The sequence below is a fragment of the Lissotriton vulgaris genome, chromosome 6 (assembly GCF_964263255.1).
Source record: "Lissotriton vulgaris chromosome 6, aLisVul1.2, whole genome shotgun sequence".
Classification (NCBI taxonomy): Eukaryota; Metazoa; Chordata; class Amphibia; order Caudata; family Salamandridae; genus Lissotriton; species Lissotriton vulgaris.
The window spans coordinates 1,169,822,112-1,169,843,090 of NC_141694.1; the positions used below are offsets into that span (position 1 = coordinate 1,169,822,112).

The 20,979-nt window shown below is 44.1% G+C and overlaps 1 protein-coding gene across 3 annotated transcripts in view; it reads left to right on the plus strand.

Annotated features, from left to right (window-relative positions):
• LOC147708585 (zinc finger protein 212-like) overlaps window positions 1–13,558 on the plus strand; it is a 152,011-nt gene extending 138,453 nt beyond the window's left edge. For all 3 annotated transcript variants that reach the window (XM_086927259.1, XM_086927260.1, XM_086927261.1), the window contains one exon: window positions 12,254–13,558. In XM_086927259.1, coding sequence (XP_086783385.1) covers window positions 12,254–12,846 — 593 coding nt within the window. In that variant the 3' untranslated portion in view covers window positions 12,847–13,558. The remainder of the gene's footprint in view (window positions 1–12,253) is intronic.
• The last annotated feature ends 7,421 nt before the right edge of the window (window positions 13,559–20,979 follow it).

The following is a 20,979-nucleotide window of genomic DNA, read 5'->3' on the forward strand; positions in this document are numbered from 1 at the left end:
TGGGACATTGGCCAGCCGCTCATTGTCCGAGCGCAGGAGTCTCGGTGCCTTATACGGGGTGACCATGTCTCTCAGGATCGGGGGGCCTAGACCGTTGAGGAGTTTATGGGCGGTGCACATAGCCCTAAACTCTATCCTCTGTCGCACTGGAAGCCAGTGTAGGGCCTTGAGCGCTGGTCTGGCAGAGGTTCTGGGGGGAAGACTCATCAGCATCCGGGCAGCCGCATTTTGGGTGCTCTGAAGTTTTGCCAGAGTGGTTTCGGGGGCTCCTAGATAGACGGCGTTACTATAGTCCAGTTGCGCAAGGATCAGGCCTTGAACCAGGAGTTTCCTAGATAGGGGAGGGAGCAGCGGAAGGATCTTGCGGATAGATCGCATGAGACCGAAGCAGGTTCCTGCTGTTTTGGCTGCCTGGGTCTTCATGGACAGATCGGGTTCGAGCCAGACCCCCAAAGTCTTGACTTCCTTCTTTGGGGCGGGCACCTCGCCAAAAACATCGGGCCAGACCGATGGGGGAATTGCTGACCATTTCTTGCCCATCAGCATGACTTCGGTTTTAGATCCGTTGAGCTTAAGTGATGACTCACACATCCAGAGGTGGATTTCCTGGAGGCAGTTCAACAGATTGTCTGGGCAGTGGTCAAGGTGTGAGAGCGAGACGACCAGTTCCGTGTCGTCCGCGTAGCTCACAATCTTGATACCGAATGGGGCAACTACGTCCTCCAGAGGGGCCATGTAAGCGTTAAACAAGGTGGGACTTAGCGAAGACCCCTGGGGGACCCCGCTAGACAGAGGGAGTGATGCTGAGCGGGAGTTGCCGTCCCAGACTTTGAACGTGCGGCCCAACAGAAAAGATTCTATCCAGGCCAGCGCGGTGCCCCCTAGTCCTGCCCTGGCCAGCCGGTGGAGCAGGACACGGTGGTTCACCGTGTCAAAGGCTGCACTAAGGTCCAAGAGGATCACTGACCCCCCTGAATCCAAAATGCACCTTGCCTCCTCGATGACTGCGAGGAGGGCAGTGTCCGTGCCGTGGCCAGGACGGAACCCAGTTTGGGACCGACGCAGTAGGTTGTTGGATTCGAGAAACTGGGACAGTTGGACGTTGACCAGTTTTTCGGCCATTTTGCTAATACCCGGGAGGAGCGAGATCGGCCTGTAGTTTGCCAGGTCGGCGGGGTCCAGTTGGGGTTTTTTAAGAAGAGATTTAACTACTGCCCCCTTCCAGCTCGGAGGGACAGAGCCTTGGGACAGCGAGATGTTAATCATCTCCGTGATAGGGGGCACGATAGCAGGGGCAACTGTTTTAAGGAATCTCATGGGAGCGGGGTCACAAGGGGAGCCGCTTTTCATGTTGGCCAGAGTCTTTCCCCCTTCGTCCAGGGAAACCGCCCTAAACACAGTCAGCAGTGGGTGTGGGGTGTTTCCTGTGCGGGTGGGAGGCGCATCATTGTTCCTATGGTTTGGCAGACTGGGGGGTGGGAGTGAGGCTAAGATGCGGGAGATTTTGGAGTCGAAGTAAGTTGCAAGTTCATCACTCCTGCCCGGGGAGGACCTGTTGGGGGAGGGGGGTAGCGGTATTTTCAGAAGCTCTTTAGCGATGAGGTAAGACTCTCTCGCCGAATTGGTGGCATTTTTTATTCTTGCATCGTTGTATGAGGCTTTAGCGAGTTTCAGGGTGATATGTTATTTCTAACAGAAACATGGTTCTGTGAAACCTCATTGCCTTCTCTGTTGGCTGCTCTCCCTACCTCTTATGTGGCCCTTCGTGCCGATCGATCAGGGGGTAAGTTAGGAGGTGGAGTAGCCCTTATTTCTAGAGCCGAGTATAATTTTCAACTCCTTCCTTCCCTCACTATCAACTCCACCGAGCACCTGGTAGCTCGTTCTCTGGCTTTCTCTCCTCGCTCACTTGCCTACTGATGTACCGCCCACCCCAACCTACCCAGTCATTCCTGCCGGCTTTTCAGGACCTGTTAGCCACCTTAGCTATAAATCATGCCTCTATTCTGGTACTGGGGGATTTTAATTACTGGCCCTCAGACCCTCAGGAAAGCTTAGCTTCCAAACAATTTTCCGACTCACTCACTTCCCTTAACTTTGCCTCTCACTTACACACTCCCACCCACACTCACGGTCATGTACTTGACCAGGTCTGGTCCCTTAATGTATCGGTCTCTTCCATGACCGTGTCCCCATGTCCTTGGTCAGACCACGCCACGGTATCCTTTTCTCTCCACCCTAGGTTGGCAACTAAGACTCCACCTGCCAAAAATATCTGGGCACGCAATTGGAATAGGGTGGACTTTACCGCCCTGTCATCTTCGCTGCTAACCTCCGCACCTAACCTTGAGGGCCTATCTTCCACCTCCCAAGCCGCCGCCATTGACACCTGGCTTGCGGGAGGCTGTGATAAGGTAGCCCCACTACGACGGATATCCACTCAAAGACCTAAGGAATCCAATCGCTGGTTTGGTGACGATCTAAAGGCAAAGAAGCTGACTCTTCGGCGTGCAGAAAGGCACTGGAGAATGGACTACTGCCCCTTATTAAAAAAGTCCTATTTATTTTTGCTGAATGACTATAAAAAAGCTATATTGAGCGCCAAAACAGCTCATTTCTCAGCGAAAATATTGGCAGCAGAGAACAAGTCCAGGGAGATCTTCTCCATTGTCCAGGACCTGGCGTATTCAGACAGAGCTTCCCCCAAACCTCCCCCTTCCCAGTCCCTCTGCGATTCATTGAACATCTATTTTTTGGAAAAAATTGTCAATATCAGAGTTAACATTCCACCTCCTTCCCACGCTTTTGTGGAGCCCACTCCTCCGACTGTTCATTGCTTTCTTTCCTCCTTCCCTCCGCTCACTGAGGAGGCATTCCTTGCAACACTCCCCAAAATAAAATCTGGTTCCCCGGCGGATACCTGCCCTGCCTATATCCTCCAACAAATCTACTCGGTCTGCCCCAAACCACCTTTATCCCTTCTTAACAGCTCGCTGGCTCAGGGTGTAGTAATTCCAGCCTTGAAATCTGCCACCGTAGTCCCTATTCTTAAGAAGCCTGGGCTGGACCCTTCTATCCCAGCCAACTACCGCCCCATTTCCCTCCTGCCCTATCTGGGCAAGGTACTAGAGCGACACGTTACATCAGTCCTCAGTGCCCATGTGGAAGCAAATGGTGGCCTTGCGTCCAGCCAGGCGGGCTTTCGGCCTAGGCACTCCACCGAGTCCGTCGTGGTGTCGGTCCTGAACCATCTCAGGGAGGGCATGGACCATGACAACAACCAGGCCTTGGTGCTCCTCGACCTCTCCGCCGCCTTCGACACGGTTGACCATAGCATCCTACTGTCCCGTGTCGGAGCGGCGGGGGTCGAGGGCCCAGCCCTGGTGTGGTTAGCGTCCTTCCTGAGGGACCGTACCCAGGCGGTTCGGCTGGGGGATTTCTCGGCCACTCAACTCCAACTCACTTGTGGTGTCCCTCAGGGCTCTTCCCTTTCTCCCCTCCTATTCAATCTCTATATCTATCCTTTGATTTTTGCCCTTCAACAGCTGGAGGTCACTGTGTTTAACTACGCAGATGACCTCCAGCTTATCTTCAACCTTTCCTCTTCTCCTCATTCTATCTCTAACTTTCAGTCTATTATGATTTTTATCAGGGACTGGATGAACCACAATCATCTGAAGTTGAATCCTGATAAAACAGAGTTGGTCCTTACAGGTGGTTCATCCAGTCCCTGGAACTCCCTCTTCTGGCCCTCCTCTTTGGGACCCCCTCCCACACCCTCTTCCTCAGTTAAAACCCTGGGTATCAAACTCAATAACCATCTCAACCTCCACTCACAAATCAGTTCTGTCGTATCTTCTTGCTTTCTTGTTCTCCGCACCATCCGCTCTGTCTCCCGTTTCTTTTCTCCTTCTGCCCTCAGGTTAATCATGTCCGCCCTGGTTGTTTCCCGGCTGGACTACGCCAATGCCCTCTACAACGGCATCCCGGCTTACAGTCTCCAGAAGCTCCAGCTGGTTCAAAACCAGGCGGCCAGATTGATCCACGGACTTTCTCGTTTCCATCATTCCACCCCCCTGCTGAAAGCACTGCACTGGCTGCCTGTAAAGGAGCAAACCTTATTTAAGACTGGCTGCATGGTCTTCCAGGCACGCCAAGGGACTGCTCCGGCCTTCATTTCTTCTTTACTCAAAGAATACACCCCTGTTCGCGAGTTGCGGTCATCTACCCAATCACTCCTACAAGTCCCCAGATACAGACGTAAGAAATGGGGTGGATCCAATTTTTCTGTTTTGGCACCCTCCTTTTGGAACTTCCTTCCTGACCATTTACGTTCGGCTACTCACTACCCTGCCTTCCGAAAAGAGCTCAAGACTCTTCTTTTTACCCAAGCTTTCCCAATGTAATTCCTTCCCCTCCCTGTCATCTCTAGTCTTGTTTGTGTCACTGCTAAAGTTTGCCTCCATAGCGCCAAGAAACTGCATGGTGAACGTTGCGCTCAACAAATACTTTTTAAATTAAATTAAATTAAATTTATAGTTTCTCACCGTCCTACGGTAGGCGTCCTTACTGGAGTGGAGCCAGTCCTTTCTCCATAGTCGTTCCACTTGTTTGCATTCCTTGCGGAGGGTTCTGAGTTCCGGGCTAAACCATGGGGCTGATCCTGTCTTTCCGTTTTTATCCTCACGAGTTTTTATGGGGAGGATAGAGTCGAGGGAAGTGGAGAATCCACTCCCTGAAATTTCTGTCCGCAGTGACAGGGTCCTCAGAGGGGGACGGGGTCGTAGAGTCCAAGGCTCTGGCCCAGTCCTCTGTAGAGAGCCTGGACCATGCCCTGTCCCGGATGTAGGTGACGGGCTTGTGTGGCTTCCTAAATTCTCCTGGCAAAAAGAGAGGGACCAGGAAATGGTCCGTCCAAGGGAGGGGGAGGGACGATTTGGCCTGGAGGGTGTGGACGTTAGTAAAGACTGAGTCTAGTAGGTGACCCTTGATATGGGTGGCTCCAGAGTTGGTCAGTTGGAGACCATAGGCAGCCAAGTCGAGGATCAAGTCGGCGGCCCCTGTGTCCAGGGGGTCATCGAAATGGATATTAAGGTCTCCTAGTACAGTGAAATTAGACGTTGAATGGGCCAGTGATGATATTGATTCTAGAAGGGCGCTAGCGAAGGGACCAAAATGGCCGGGGGGGCGATAAACTAGAAGGCCAGCCAGTGATGTTGTCGGGGCCAGCAGGATGGTAAAGTGGCAACTTTCAGAGTCCGAGATGTGGGCATCGCTAATTCTGCAAGAGAAATGATCCCGGTGAAGGATGGCAAATCCGCCTCCTCTGCCAGAGGGGCGTAATTGGGACTGTATGAGGAAGCCCGGGGGTAGGGCTAAAACCACATCCGAGTCCGAGTGAGTGGTGAGCCACGTTTCCGTAAGGAACAAGATGTCTAGGTCGTGGTCCAAGAGCAGGTGATTGATGAGCAGAGCATGCATGGGGAGCGACCTGCAATTCAGTTCAGCTAGTTTTAGGCCAGGGTGTGAAATAGGAGGGTCGGTAAGTTGAAGATGGACTGGGTGACAGAGTGCACAACTAGTGAAAGATCCGTCTAAGTCATGAACATAATTACACATTGTGTTGGTGGTGGGTCTGAGACTTAGGAGGGCCCTGTGGGAGTAACTCACCCTATTGGAAGCTGACCCCGGCATAAGTTCTGGCCCTGAGCCCGTTCGAGCGCGGACGGGCGCAGACGGGCTTGCCTTAGGCGCTCCCGCTGCGCTCGTCGCTTCCTGGCCAGACACATTTTAATGGCGTTTTGCTGGGGTGGGCGTAGCCCAAGGGGCGTGGCCTGAAGTGGGCGAAGCCCAAAGGGGGCGTGGCCTAAAGTGGGCGTGGTCACTGTCCACGCGGTGCCGAGATCGTTGGGGGCGTAGGAGGGGGTCGAGGCAGCGTGGTAGCGCTGGGGTCTGCTGCCCGTGCCAAGTGCCGCTCTACAGTGCCCAGGTGAGAGTGCGAGTGATTTTAAAAGCACAAAAATCAAATAAACGCGAGTTTCAAATTTTAAAATATAGCACGACAGTCCCGGCTTTCCGCCTCAGGACACAGCAAGAACTAAGTGCCAGTCGCTTGTATTCAGCGTTTATAGCTGGCGCTTGAAGGGGGCGTGGCCTAAAGTGGGCACTTGGTCTTTCAAAAATGCAGCACAACAGTGGAGAAATTACGCCGCTTGATATTGCTCCACCTCTGCCTCTGAGATTAATCTCATCACTTCACTCTTCAGCTATTTTTCTTCCTCCATTATCAGATCTTTTACGTCCGTGATCTACATACTATCTTTGTAATTTCATTCCCCTCATTTTGCAGCAAAAACCTACTCTGCTAATATCTTCTGAAGTAATGGCCATAAGGGATTTACAACTCTAAACCATGCTTAATAGACTACTTCTATTTAGTGGCTTTGATTGTGCTCACTTTTTCCCTTTTATTATCTCCATAAATATGCACACGTTGGGATTGGAATGTTGGGGCCTTGGTGTAACGCTTTCTTCTCCTGCCTCACTTCCTTCAATTGATCCTTCATGTATCCCTTTTGCTTCCCCCCTTTAACAAACTCCTTAGTGTTCTCAATACATTCATTGCTCTTATTTCTGTTCCTTAGCCTTTTATTCTTTGTTTCACCTGTCTTTTGCCTAGTCACCTTTTCTGTTCCCTTCTCAGCACTTCATTTTTTCCCGTTTTCCTACTCTTGATATTTATAGTATCAATCTTCCATTCTCTCAATTATTTGTTCCTTTAGGGTGACCACTAATATTGCTTTTATCCATCAACTTTATCTTCTGCTTTATGGGGGGTTTTCTCTTGTTTTGCCGAGCTTTCATTTTGCTTTCCATCCTCCATCCTCTGCCTACACCATTACACCATTCTTTCTTATAGAACCTAGTATCCCCTCGTGTTTTAATCAGCAGAGATGCAATTATAGCCCGCGTCACAAAAGAGGGCATACATCTATTTATTTATTTCAACTCTGTTGCTATAGACTGTAACAAACTAGTTTGAATTTTTCTTGCAGCATTATTCAGTAACATTGCTTCCAATGTTCCGTTAAGAGATTTCTGCATAAGTAAAATGACATCCAGTATTGAGGAGGATGCACTAGCCGATGTATCGTGTAAGGAATTAAGCGAAAGTCCATTATCCTCCTTATGTAGCCCATTAAGACCCCTCACCTCTTCACTCCCACCCTCACCCATATCAATATGACTCATTTCTTCAATAGAGTTACTAGCCAGTCAGAATGATTGGTACAACCTATCCCTTCCTGGGCCATCCTTAAGGAACAGGTGGGAGGCACTGTATACTACACATGGCCCCAGAGCGGTCATACTTGACAACAGTTTGAAGAGTGGCAAGTCCTTTAATTACATTATTCTTCTGGAATGGTTAAATGTCTTAATGGTTTTCACTGCATGCATTACCCCATAGAGGAAATTGGAGGATACTCAATCGTGGAATCCTCTTTTGTGAAGCTGTTCTACCTGAGAGCTTATGGTTCATTTGGACAATCCTCACCCTTCTAGAGTTCCCTCAGATTTTATGATCCCTGCATTACAAATCCATCTGCCTCACCAAGTGGCCTCAATGCAGCTTCATAATGTAGAACCCAAGTCTGTACCTCTATTGGGACAGGGCTATAAAATAAAGTTTAATAATCTCGTATTCCAAAAGTGAAGAAAAATACTCAATTGAAAAACATTTCACATTCGTGTTAATTCTAGAAAGCACAAAACATTAAGTTCAAAAACAAAGATTCCCAAAGCTTCTAAAATGTGAAAATACGAATTAATGGTCAAGTTGTATGTGCATCTTAATTCCACTATACCCTGACAACGCTCATAATTCTCGTTCTCACACACTGAGTATAATCAGGGCTTTTATTACCTCCTCACTAGTCTTCCTTATTCCAGCCCTCACGTATTTTAGGGTCCACCTTCTGTGATGGGCTTCGAAACACTATTTACTTGTTTGGAAGAAAGGCTTCCCTTGCACTTTCTTTCCATTCTTATTTTTGATATTTCTCGTACATATAATTTTCTGCTCCACTCTCTCATACGTCCAGTTTTCTTTCCTGTTGACATCGGACACAAAAAGGAATAATTTAAAATAAAGCTTTTATGTTTGACTTTTTAAAGGTATAATTGTGCATTGTTGCATTGCTTTGAGAGTCCACTTATGAACCCCAAGCTTGAAATGGATCTTTACTATGAAGGAGGTATGCGACTGGGTTCGGATATTGGCGCTTAAATTACTGATTTCTGAGTTAAAGGGGGCACAAATTATTCACTTCTGTAATTGCAAAAATCAGTTTGAGAGAGAAGGAGGACGCTGTTTGATAGAACTTCAGGGTTTGCTGAGCAGCCCTTTTTAAACGGAGATGCCAATTAAAGCACATTACTCCGCATGGAGAGCAGAAAATGCTTAGAAAAACGAAAGCACATGGAAGACCGCAGAATCTGATGCAAATTTCGCACAGGATTCTGACCCTCATGCGCAATGGCAGAATGTCCAAAATTCATGCTTGAAGCATGTAATGGAGTGTGTGATGGTTCCCTGATGCTTCATATCCTAGCTTAAAAAAGTGAATTTATTTTGTTTAAAATAAATGTTAAAGATTAAAAGAAAATACGATCAAGTCAAAATGTGCACATTCATTTATTCTCAAAAGCAATATAATACAGAAGAACTTGGATATTAAATGCTGATCAAGAAATTGAGGAATGCTCTGCCCCCTTCCCTCTTACCTCCCAGTGGAGTTGAAAAGCACCATCAGGTTTGACTGATTTATTGCTGTAATCTGATGGCGCCCATGTTATGAAAGTCTTTGTATACAGATAACTCCCCATGGGAGAAGTGACTGGTGTACTTAATACTGGGAAGGGTGTACCTGGTGTTGTCATACAAGTACTTTGTAATTCTATGAACTGTTTTTGTAGATGGCCTCTGATTGACTGGGCTTAGAGACACGGGCCAGCAGGAAAATTATTGACTACTGGTCACAGACCCTAAGACACGCCTCAGAGCAGACTGTGACCTAACAAGACTATGACCGGGAAAAATTTTAGGCACTCCCTCAATGGTAACTGAGCGTGATTTTTTTAAATTATAATGTTTTTTTTATTTCAATTCATGATAATACCAATACATGTACAAATCACAATTCATTAGTACCGTCTTCAAAGGGATAAGAAGGAAGATAAAACATTACATATTCAACAGATTAAAAAAAAACGGGAGTATAATACAAATCCTTCCAGTAGTACATCACGAATAGTTCTCAAAAGTGGATATTCAGTCCTTCATATATTCAATCACAGGGCCCCATATTTCCATACCCAATTTCCACCTTTGTGAGCCTTTAAGAGCATATCAACTGTATTGTAGATTAAAAATGGTAAACAATCTAGCTCTCCATAGCTCAAAAGTCGGAACATCTTTCTGCAGCCACATAGAAGCAATACATAATCTAGCTATGGCAGTGGCTAGGAAAATCAAATAACAAAACTTGTGTACTAACTGCTCCCCCCTTGCATTTTCATCCATCCCCAAAAGCATATGGTAAGCAGATATTTTTATAGCAACCCTCGTTATTTCAGAGAGAAACTTCTTGAGATGCTCCAAAAAATTACTCAAATGTCCACATGAGTAAAAAATATGAACCATGTCTGCATCCACTGTTCCACAGCAAAAACATTTCCCACGATTTACCGCTCCCGATTTTAACATTTGGGCGGGGGTATGATAGAGATTAAATACTGTCTAATAATGCTGCGAACACAGATTAGCAGACATAAATAGCCTCCCTGCCAGATCAATAGAGTGTTCCACTCGGTTATCCTGGCACCCTAACCTTTTGTCCCATTTGAGGATTTGGACATCCAAATCGTTCTTCTGAAAGTCCAGTAACAGGTTATATATAGTGCCAATACGGTTGTTCTTCCTAATAGCCTCAACAAAAGATTTGGCTCTATACCCCGTCGGCTTTTACACAGATAGTTGCAGATTTGTAGAAACTTAAAAAATTCAGATCAAGGCAGCTGATATTTGTCAGTTAACATAGCATAAGATGCCATACTCCCATTAACATATAGATCTCCAATATATAAGATCACTTTGGATCTCCATCTGTCAATGGTCCTATCCCAGAATACAGACGGTAGTAACCCAGAGTCAGACATTGCAACGTTATGATGTCGTGCTTGGAACATTAGCGGCTTAAGTGGCTAGCTTAGAGGTGCCACTCCAGTAACATTCTGTAAGGCAAAGCCTTTGAGCTCACAGGGAAGACAAAGACAGAGTGCTGGCTGAAAATATCAACTCTTGTTGAAGAAATGTATCTTTGAACCGATTGTTTATGTCAACATGTAGCTGAGCTCCTTGATTAACCCGTTTACCGTGGTGGACATTCCACCGCGGTGCGGGCGCTCTACGCAGTGCGAGGGGCTGCGCCGGCCGTTGGTCGTGCACAGCACCCAGGAGTTAGTGATCACGTCGGCCGTTGGCCGACGCGAGCACGGAACGGGTTAAGGAAGGGTTGCCATGTTAAAGGAGATGGATAACGTAGAATCCAATGCTCAAGGCATGAAGCCACTGTAAGATCAAAATCGGATGTAAAATGTGATGATCAAAACTGTCATATTGCAGCAACATTGCACTTTTTCTGGAGAGTGTGGGTCATTTTCTCTTTGGTAGGTGGGATTAATAGGGTAGTAATGAGCATGGAAAACTGGGAAAGTAATAGATTCATATAGGCACAGTACTCAAGACCATAAAGTCCTTAAACCACTGCCCCCTTTTGACCACAGTAATGTAAAATTCAGGTTGTAATAATGCTTATCAATAGTCTTTCACAGTTGCTGGCTTCCCAAATCTCTGCATTATAATTTTCTGGCCTAAAAAGAGGCTGACCAGAAGAGTCTGCCAACAAGCGTAGGATGAGTGAATGGTTAGCTGGCTTTGCCTCCTCATTGCCCTAAAAAGGTTCTGGTGGTTTCTAGTGATGTTTTATTTGGTGTGAGTGTGAGGATGGTCAGGCTAGATTTGGTGGAAATAACATTTGTAAATTTTGGTTTGCATTCTTACCAGGGAGTTACTGCAAATTTTGCAAGAATGCAGAATGATTGTGTCACTGATGCAGTAATATTGCACCCAACCAACTGATTTACTGCTTTTCTCCTTTAAAAAATGTAGAATACTCGGGTCACCTTTAATTTCTTTAACAGAAAATTACTTTTCCACAAGCCTAAAAGTCTTCAACTATTAGCCCAATGTAAGTAATCTAAATGTATACTGGGACCCCAGCTGTAATACTGGGTAAACCTTCACCAAGATTCACCAGAATATGATCTCATTGTCGTTTGAGTTCATTCAAGGCTTCTAGAGACAATTTAAGCTGTCAATCGCAACTCTGACTTCCTTTCTGCTACTTTATATGAATGGTCAAAGTGCAGAATCAAGATTTTAAGTGTTAAAATGTGTCATGTATAATTTCAAAGTGCCTGCAACCCGTAGTGGGGTAGTCGAAATTCTGAGAAATCAGGCGACTAAGATTTCCAAGTTCTGTGCTATCACTTTGGTGTATAACCAAGCTTATTTCATATGTGTGAAAGTGTTTGTGGTAATGCAAAAGCTCTGTGGAGGTGGTATGAAGTGGGCTTTGGCTACTCCTAGGCTTCCATGTTGCTTAGTCAGAATGCTCCTCTAGTCTCTAGAGCATCGAGAAGTAGGACCTGGAGTACCAGACTTGTACAGCGAAGTAACATTTTGTTACAAACTTGCAGTTATAACACCCTATGTTTGCCTGCTTGTGTTTAAACATACATGTGCTTTGTTGACAAGCTCTTGTGCATGTGACAAATATCCAGCTTTCAAAGAATGACTGTGGAAGATATAACTTTGCCATCAAAAAAACATCAACAGCTTACTGGTGCATCAGCGTCTGAATTCGGCCTCCTTTAAGAGGGTGTTGGCAGTGCCTCAGAAGAAACTTTCACTGTTACAGAAGTAAGAAACAAGGAATTACCAATATCCTTTGCGTAGCAACACAATGCCTATAATGTGTGGGCTTTCATTTTGCTCTACTATAGCCAATTTGCAGTTAAAACTATCTTCACTAAAAAGCTGCCCAATGTTATGTTGAACTTGATATTTCATAGTAAAATGAGCAAATACAGTTTATGTAGAAACCTTATTTTTTTCTCTTTACTTCAACAGATAATGTTAGCATGATCAACGAATGGAAAGACGAAGGCATTGAAAAAAGCACTAAAAGAAAAAAATACAGAGCTCATTTAGGAAAACTCAAAATAAAGGCGATGGACCCTGACAAGGAAACAAATTGTAGAAGTCCTCTGTGGCCAGGAAGTGATGAGAAACTACAAGGAATTGGATGTAGTTCCAATGATCTAGCACATTCAGTTTTACCTCATGAAAGTGACCACATAGAACTACCGGACAACTATGTTGAACACGAGAGCAACATTGGGGATATAAATCCCCATTTATACCAACACGAGATAACACAAAAGAAGACACGATATTTTTGTGCTATATGCAGGAAAAGCTTCAGTGCAAAGACGAGTGTTGCTAGGCATCAAAGAACGCATACAGGAGAGAGACCGTTTCAATGTGTTGTATGTGGGAAACGTTTCATTCAGAATGGAGATCTGATTAGACACCGGAGATCACATTCTGGAGAAAGGCCTTACCATTGCACTTATTGTGGGAAACGATTCAGTCAGAAGTGGCACCTTGGGTCACACCAGACGATGCATGGGATCCTATCTAAAAATAAACCCATTTTATAGCTGTTATCTTGAAAGAATGATTGTACATTTAAGGAGATAGACAACTCAGTTGTACTAAACATTAGTAAGACCTGTGTGCAAAATTATCTTGAAGGACATTAGAATACATGCCAAGTAACATATCAATGCATTTGTGTTTTTTTTTATACAAATTATTTGGATAAAAGGCGCAACAGAGTAATCTGAGAAAACATGAGTCAGAACTTATAATTATAAATACATTGATTCAATTGAACTAGTCCCCATTGTATTTACATAAAGAAGAAAAATATTCCCACCCAAGATTTAGATATCTTTTTAACCTAACATTTAAAGAGCTAAATAAATGAAAGAAATGTTTTAAAAAACAATGATTGCTAACAGTTGTGTTGCTTCCCTAGATTTGTATTTCATCTCATCATTTTTATTACTAAATAAACATGTATTGACAATGATTGCAATGTCAGAATATCACAAGTGGTCATAAATAGAATGCCTTAAGCAGAGAAAATAAACTATTTCTGTACAATGAGTGCTAAAGAACAACTTCAAATTATACAATTAATCAATGTGATTTGTAGTAAAAGACATTAGAGAAAGTAATTTAAAATAGTCTTGATATTTGTGTTATTTTGTACTATGTTGGGCTACCTTAAATAAATCTTTGTCACAACTCTCAAACAGATGCACGTGTGACACACACACACAAATCCAAATAAAAAGAGTCCTCCTACGTCCAGTTCATCATCATTTTCAATTTTACAGTACAGAGTCCATGCCATTGTTTGATGTGCATTATTACTATCTTTATTCTTTTTTTTCATATCTCCAAAATAGATAGGCTTTCCTGTTTTCAGTGTTTATTTTTTGTAGATTATAGTGGTGTTTTCCAAACCGTTTGACATCAAATCTGTGCTTATTTGTGGTTATTTAGCTGTCTAACCACAAAAAATAGGAAAAAAACTATGGGGTGTATATATACAAAGAAATAGCCCGGCGCTGCCCTCAATTTAGCTGTGCCGCGCTGAGTAATTTAAAAACAGCGGGATGTGCAGTATTTACAAGAATACGGCACACCCCTGTGTTTTCCCTTGCACCAACGCTAAAAATGCTGCTAGGGCCAATGCAGACAGCCTTGCGCCATGGTGCAAGGGTGCCTGCGTTGCAGGGGATGATTGTTTATGTGCAATTTGTAATGGCAATTTGCTCCTTCTAAGTGTGCTGCAGAATGCAGCACACATAGAAAGAGCAAACATGTGTGCTGCATAATGGAGCACACATAAAAAGAGCAAAAAATGAGGATAATTAAAGTATTTCTCCTTGTTGTGCCACTCTAACGCCTGCTTTTCAATGGCATTACTTTTTGGCGCTTTCTCAGATTTACACATCCATGTAAATCTGGGGCAGCTTCAAAAAGCAATGGGTGTTGCTTTGCAAGGCCTACAGCAACATCCATTTCCCACCCCTTTGACCCAGATACCTGCATCAAAGGGTACGATATTTACCAGGCAGCGTTATAGCAAGCAAAGTGGCTTAGCACTGCTTTGTCAAAATGGCACAGGGAATTACGCCACCTGAGCATCGGAAAAATTGACGCTCAGGAGGCGGAATACCCTTGTAAACATGCCACCATGTTTTTCCAGTGTTTACAAAACATGTTTTTTCACAGTAATTGTTATAACTAAGTAAAGCACATATTTCATTTAAAGGACAAGTAATGTAGTGTCTTTATACTGGTAGTGTGTCCAAGGGACTTGAGATAGACTGTTTTAGATATAGAAAGTCTGTGTATTGCACTCTCACTCGCATTTCATTAGACCCTCTCACATATGATTACCTTCTCTTCATTGTAAAAAATAATTAGATCAGACCTAAAACATGTTTCAAAACCCTGCACGTTTAATTCAAGAGCACAAATCTAGAGGAAACAAAAGAAAGACAAAAGTATATTTTAGTGGCATCCCAATACAACAGAACTCAAGTAGAATAATATGAGACCAGTAATGTAGTCTTTCTTGCTGCTACACTGTATAACAAACTTATATTGTGATGGCCTCTTCGGGGAGAAATTAAAAATATCTCATTCTCACTCACTTTTCTTTCTTTGAATGAGATTTTAATGTTTGGTTGTGCAGGTTTAACAGTGTATGTTTACACTGATAACGGTTGTTTCCTATTTGGTGTGGTTTTATCAGTTATTATAGGTAAAACCCTAAAACAGGATAGCTTAAAAATAGCGATATGTGTTTGAGGCATGTGTAACTGTAGATACACATATTTAGCTAAAGTTCGTCATCTAGTGTTGGGCTCAGAAGCGTCCAAGTTGTTTTTCTCCGAAGAAGTCTTTTGAGTCACAATGTGTGGTGACTCATCCTCTTGCTTGCAGTGTGCACGGTCCTCAACTCCATTGTTAGATTGTTTTTTTCTGCGGTCGGGTTCCGACGTGTACTTCTCTGCTTCATCTCGGCATTGACGCTTTTAGGTCTCGCCTGGTGTTAGCAACGCGCTGCTCTCACCATGCGAGGGCTTCTTGGCATCAATACAGTTTTAAAGTGGGCTTTCTGCTCTGCCCGTGATTTTGGTTGGATAGCGTCATACGTTATGGTAAACGTAGTGTGATGATTGTAAGGGAGGCTTTTAAGCCCCTCCTGGTTACCAACCTTGTCCACTTTTGGCCCAGCCCCCCCGGACTGGATGTATTACTAGCGGAGTGAGACGGTCTGTTTTTTAATGACGGTCTCTGGACTTTTTTGTTCAGTATTACTGGCATGTGGGTTGTGTGATGCTGCATATACAGATGCGTTTGGAGTTGATTTACCGATCCGCTACGGAGGGCCTTTTCTTTAATCTGTTAGTGGCTGTTGTATTTTTTATTTATATAGCGTCTTCATGTACACATGATGTTTGACTTTTTTGACCAATCCATGACATTGGGCTTTTGTATAATTTGATACTAGTTATTGTTTTATTTACATTGCGTCTCCTGGTGCTGTGTTTGCCTGCCTCAGCAGCTCTCTGAGGTTGCTGGTTTTTTTTTTCCCAGCTGCGCACCTCACTCACGGGATGCACGTAAATCTGCATTCTTGAGTTGACTTTACTGTTTTGAAGACGGGCGCAGGGGCTGCTCCAATGTTATCAAGGCTGCTATCCCACTGCTAAGGCTGTGCTGCGCTCTCTGACTTGTACCTTCACTATTAGAGGTATTATCTGCTCTCCACATCCCCTCACAGAGGGTGCTGCTTCGTATCATACCTCGGGAGCAGGGCCGGCATATCTCTTGGTATTTGTTTGTATTGAAAAAAACGTACGACGTATTCCGAAAAGTGCACTTTTTTTCGGGCGCAAGGGCTGCTCCGATATTATCAAGGAAGCCATCCAACTGCTAAGGCTGTGCTGCGCTCTCTGCCTTGTTTTTTCAGCTAGGAGGTGGGTGGTGTTCCCAAAAAAGTGAGACAGGCATACAATGAACTAAACACCCGCAAACTCCCCCCCATACGAACTCAGAAATAACTATACCCTCCTGAAGGACCTCTCCACACTTGAGAATCAGCATGCAGTTGCGGTGCATTAAATCAGATTCACTAGTGGTGCCCCTCCCCCACCGGTAGCAACACGGAGCTGCCTAAATGTTTTTTTCCATTATAAATACATTCAATGCGTGCACGTAAGATACTCGCATGCTCCCACCTCCCAGAATTTAGAATGCATTACCCACCCCACCCCTGTACTTACAGACATTTTAGAACTATTGTTTTGCTGAGAAGGGAGGCAGATAGTAAAATTCAATGCTTGCCCCAGCACCTAATGTGTAACGCACACATTTGCAGATGAGGGGTGGGGGTCGTTATGGGATCCGTTTCTAGATGTGCACCATGAATAGGGACAGGAGGGATGTGGCAGAGTGAAGCTCCCCACTCCTAAGCTGAAATGTGCACCCAGTGCTGGGCGATGGGGCTAGAACCAGCCAGGCACAAAGGAGAAACCTCCAAAACACTAGTGCATATAACTGTGACATTATTTCTCTTGCCGGGCAGTGCCTATGCAAACTGTTTGCGCAACTTTTTTGCAGCGCACATAATCAATAAACTTTTTACAGCCCTCTCCAGCAATTCTTAGCAAGAGGCCTTAGTTCCCATTTAAGGGAGCAGTGATAGTTACTGGAGCACGGGCTTTTGCAGTTACACATAGGGTACCCTGCAGGTATGGGTACGTGACAGTCTGATGCTTCTGATTTTTTTTCAGGGTTTCACCCAGTGTGCCAGCAAGGACACAGGGTAAGTTTTCTTTAGAACATGGGCAGCTGTCGAAGTGGAGCTGCAGCAGGGTTCGAGTGCTACACCAACAGCCGTGTTTCTTGCATCAGCAACTGGCAGGAACCCAATGACCGCTCTGTTCAAACAAAGAACAGCATGTGTGCATGTGCAAGTCACGCACAACATCTGTTTGAGGAGCAGGAATGGAGCAGCCCAGTCGCGGAGGAGGGTCGGCTGCCTTCTGCAGTTTAGAAGCAGTGTAAAGTCTTGTACAGGGATAGTTCGGTGGCTTGTCCGTTTCCAGGACTGTCCTGAGTTCTGAAGGTGTTTACCTTTTGGGTCTGGTAGGTGAGTAGGCTAATGGTACACTGTAGAGTCCTGCGTTCAACCTCGTGATCACAAGTTTAAATCCCGTAGGGTCCACTCAGCCTTTCATTTTTCTGAGGTCGTAAAATTAGGACCCTTACGTTGAGTAACAATGAACCTCTTTTTTTTTTTTTTTTTTTTACAAATACATGTTTACCATCTCCATTTGAGCTTGAGCAAATAATTTTTTTTAAATTGCTTAATCTGCATAGTTGTAATTTAAAGTACAGCAACACAATCCGGACGTGCCATGCACATTAAAAGTGAAGTTAAGGGACACAATATTCCTGTCATGGCGTCTTTTTTAAACAAATCATTGCAATAATGTGAGTAAATTTGTCGAAGAGAACTAAGACTAAAAGTGTCACAGTGCATGCAGTTGTTAACGGGATCCCAAGGGCTAGTGTAGTACGTCATCGATGGCATTAAATCATCTTGTAACCTTGAATATCAAGCCCCATTGGGAGTTGCGTTAATTTTTTCGTGTGCAGTGAAACTGTAACCGAAGAACTATTAATGTGTCAAGTTACTCTACTTTTTACTGTCCTTTGTATCTGAATGCACCCCAAAGTACCCTTTTATAGTGGTGTAGTATCACTACTTCATCATCCTGCACGTTTGAGGCCAAACTACTCTGACCCTCCCCCACTCCGAAAGTATTCACGGTTTGGAAACCGCCACCCCCCTCCCCCCTTACCACTCTAGTTCTCCGCCCAGCCTGCGTCACATGGCCAAACAAAGGCCTGACTCAAATCAATACCCGACGTGAACGATAACCGTCTATGCTGACTGTAGTAGGTCTTGAGAAATGTAGCGCCAATGTCTAAATGGTGAGTAGGAGAAAACGGGAAATTAGGTGAATTCCATATAGGAGGTGCACAGAGGACATGCAATGATGTACAAAAAACACTGCATGGGAAGTATAGAAGACAAAATACAACACTAAACGTTTGCACAGGAATCTGAACAAGTGTAAGGGAAACTGCTTGATATTGCACAAAAAAAGAGAAAGTGCCAGCAACCTCTCCTAGTCCCAGGAAGCAATTGTGACCCAGCACCTTGGCTGTTTGCATCGGCAAACATTGCAAGGCGCATTCCTTTACAATGTTAAATCGGAATGTTTAATCACTCAACCCGCCCTTTTAACTCTGAGAATGGCAAAGCAGGAGTTTACTAGGTTTTCGCCTAGAGACGCAGCGCATGCGCTGCATGCTTGCGAGATCTATTGTCGTTGGTTTTCTTGTGGAAGTGGGGTTGGTGACCACCCTGTCTCCCTTAGGCCCCGCCCATCCAGACTGGAGATAACTATTGGTTATTATCACTCACCACGATCGAAAACACTTGCATGCCCCTATTTTATCATGTACATACACTGCATATCCAAACAAGTATCAAGACATGAATTATCCCCAAGCATATCTTTACATTCAAAGGCGTAGTAAATAAGCTCATGTGTTCCTGCACTGACTAAGACACTTCGCAAATATATTTCCGAACAGCCGCATTGCATGTGCGTGCATCTATCAGTTACTCCCATAGTCTTGGGAATTGGACAAAATGATTAAGACTAGACACTACACGATATGCTGATACAACTTGAATACCGGCAATGGCCGCGGATGTGATTATGACCACGTATTTGGCATGAAGTTTATTAGCATGAATGGTACCCGCATTAACAATACTGGTAAGTACAGTGGATGGTAAATAAGCACCTGCGTAATAGCATTTTAGTCACCGACTATCACACACACTGGAATGACAACTAGCATGTGTTCTTCCTACCCACTTGTTGATAGGATGTTTATGCTGAATTGATGATGTATCTATTAGCGGACTGGTGCTACTCTCTGTCTGGAGGTAGTGTATTTATTTCAGAAGTCTTCAATACCGGTAATTCATTGGACATCGTTCATTTATTGGAATCAGTTTATTTGGACGGCACAAGTGGAAGGTGCTTTTGAAGGAGGAAATTGAATTACCTACAGAGGATGTTGTGACTCTGACTAATGTCCTTACAGTTCTGGTGATATGGACTCAAATTGATTTTTGTGGTTGACATCCAACGCATTATACGACTTATTGGTTAGCTCTGCAAGCATATATTCTTGCCAATTTTAACAGAGATTGATAATCAGGTGTGTATGATAGAGATTGATGATTGGTCTGTGTTTCAGTCTCCCTACATATGAAGATACTGACCCAGACAACTTTATCATGAGGAGATCTTTTCATTCATAAGGGGTCTAAAAATCAACAGATATTACCCTTGGTTCCCTGATCCACGTTGTGCTATGTTGTACGTACATGTATGTTAGAACAGCGTGGTTAAGAACCTTTTGTATATAGTTTAAGTATTCATGCACACACTTAAGCACTGCATCATCTGCACTTTTTTGTTATGAGTTTCACTGTCATTTGCATATACATTGGAGGACAATATAGAACAGCAACAGAAACCATCTCAGTCCTACTGTTTTTTTTGTATATGTAACCCAAATGAGAACTTACCGATAGGTTGGTTTAGAAATACATTATATTGAAACAAATAAAGAGTAAGGAAACAAATGACTTGTCCTCTTCCCTAGATAATATATTCATAAACAAAATTGGACAAGTCCTTCTGGTTTTCAAGTCTATGTTCTTGACAAAAAAACCTTTGAAAAGAAGAGCGTAAACAACTCCAGGTAGTTTTTAAGAAACCCCTCAACCACCTACCTAGTAGGTGGCATGCTTCATCATCGGGACCCAGCTGGAATACCTAGCGCAATCCAGCTGTGCTTCAACGCCTGAGTTACATCGGAGCAGGTTGTTTGTGTAAAGGAAAGTGAAGTGCTAGCTGAAGTGCAGTTTATGTGTTAAAAATTGTCTCTAGGTATAACCCTCATAAAAGTTGTAATGGTAGGGCCCTAGGACAGGGGTTACAAACTTTCATTGGATCCTCTTGAGGTTTTGAAATGTACCTCAGTATCCCAGTTGAAATTTAGGTCTACTAGTTTCAGCCTTTAGATTGGATCATAAGGCTTTCTTCAGGACCAGAAAGGTGTGTGTGACCAAAAAATGGGGTCAAAATGGTGATAGTATCAGCACACACCCTAAAGTGTGCTGTGAGTGTAGTGGATTGCTTACTTACAAATCCTCTGTTTGGAGTACCTGAAAAGAAAGAATTGCAAATGCCGGTCGTTTGTAGATTCAAACATGCATTAATCCTTTGCGCGCTCTGTAATGTGTAGATGTTGGTATCATGCATGTGACTGCGTGAGAGCATGCATGATAATTATCTACAGAATAACCATGCGTGGCTACAATGTGCCCCGGTGGTGCTAAAACTATATAGGGGTCCAGGTGGTAATGGAACACTCTCATTATATTGACCTTGGTATTTTATGTGCTATACATCTCTTCGCATACCGGCACATTTGTGTGAATATTACAATTATTAAATACAGGTATCTAGTGACTGCGTGAAATTTCTTACGGAAACACATTTAACATAAATTTAGACAAACTTATGACGGACTACATTTAAGACTGA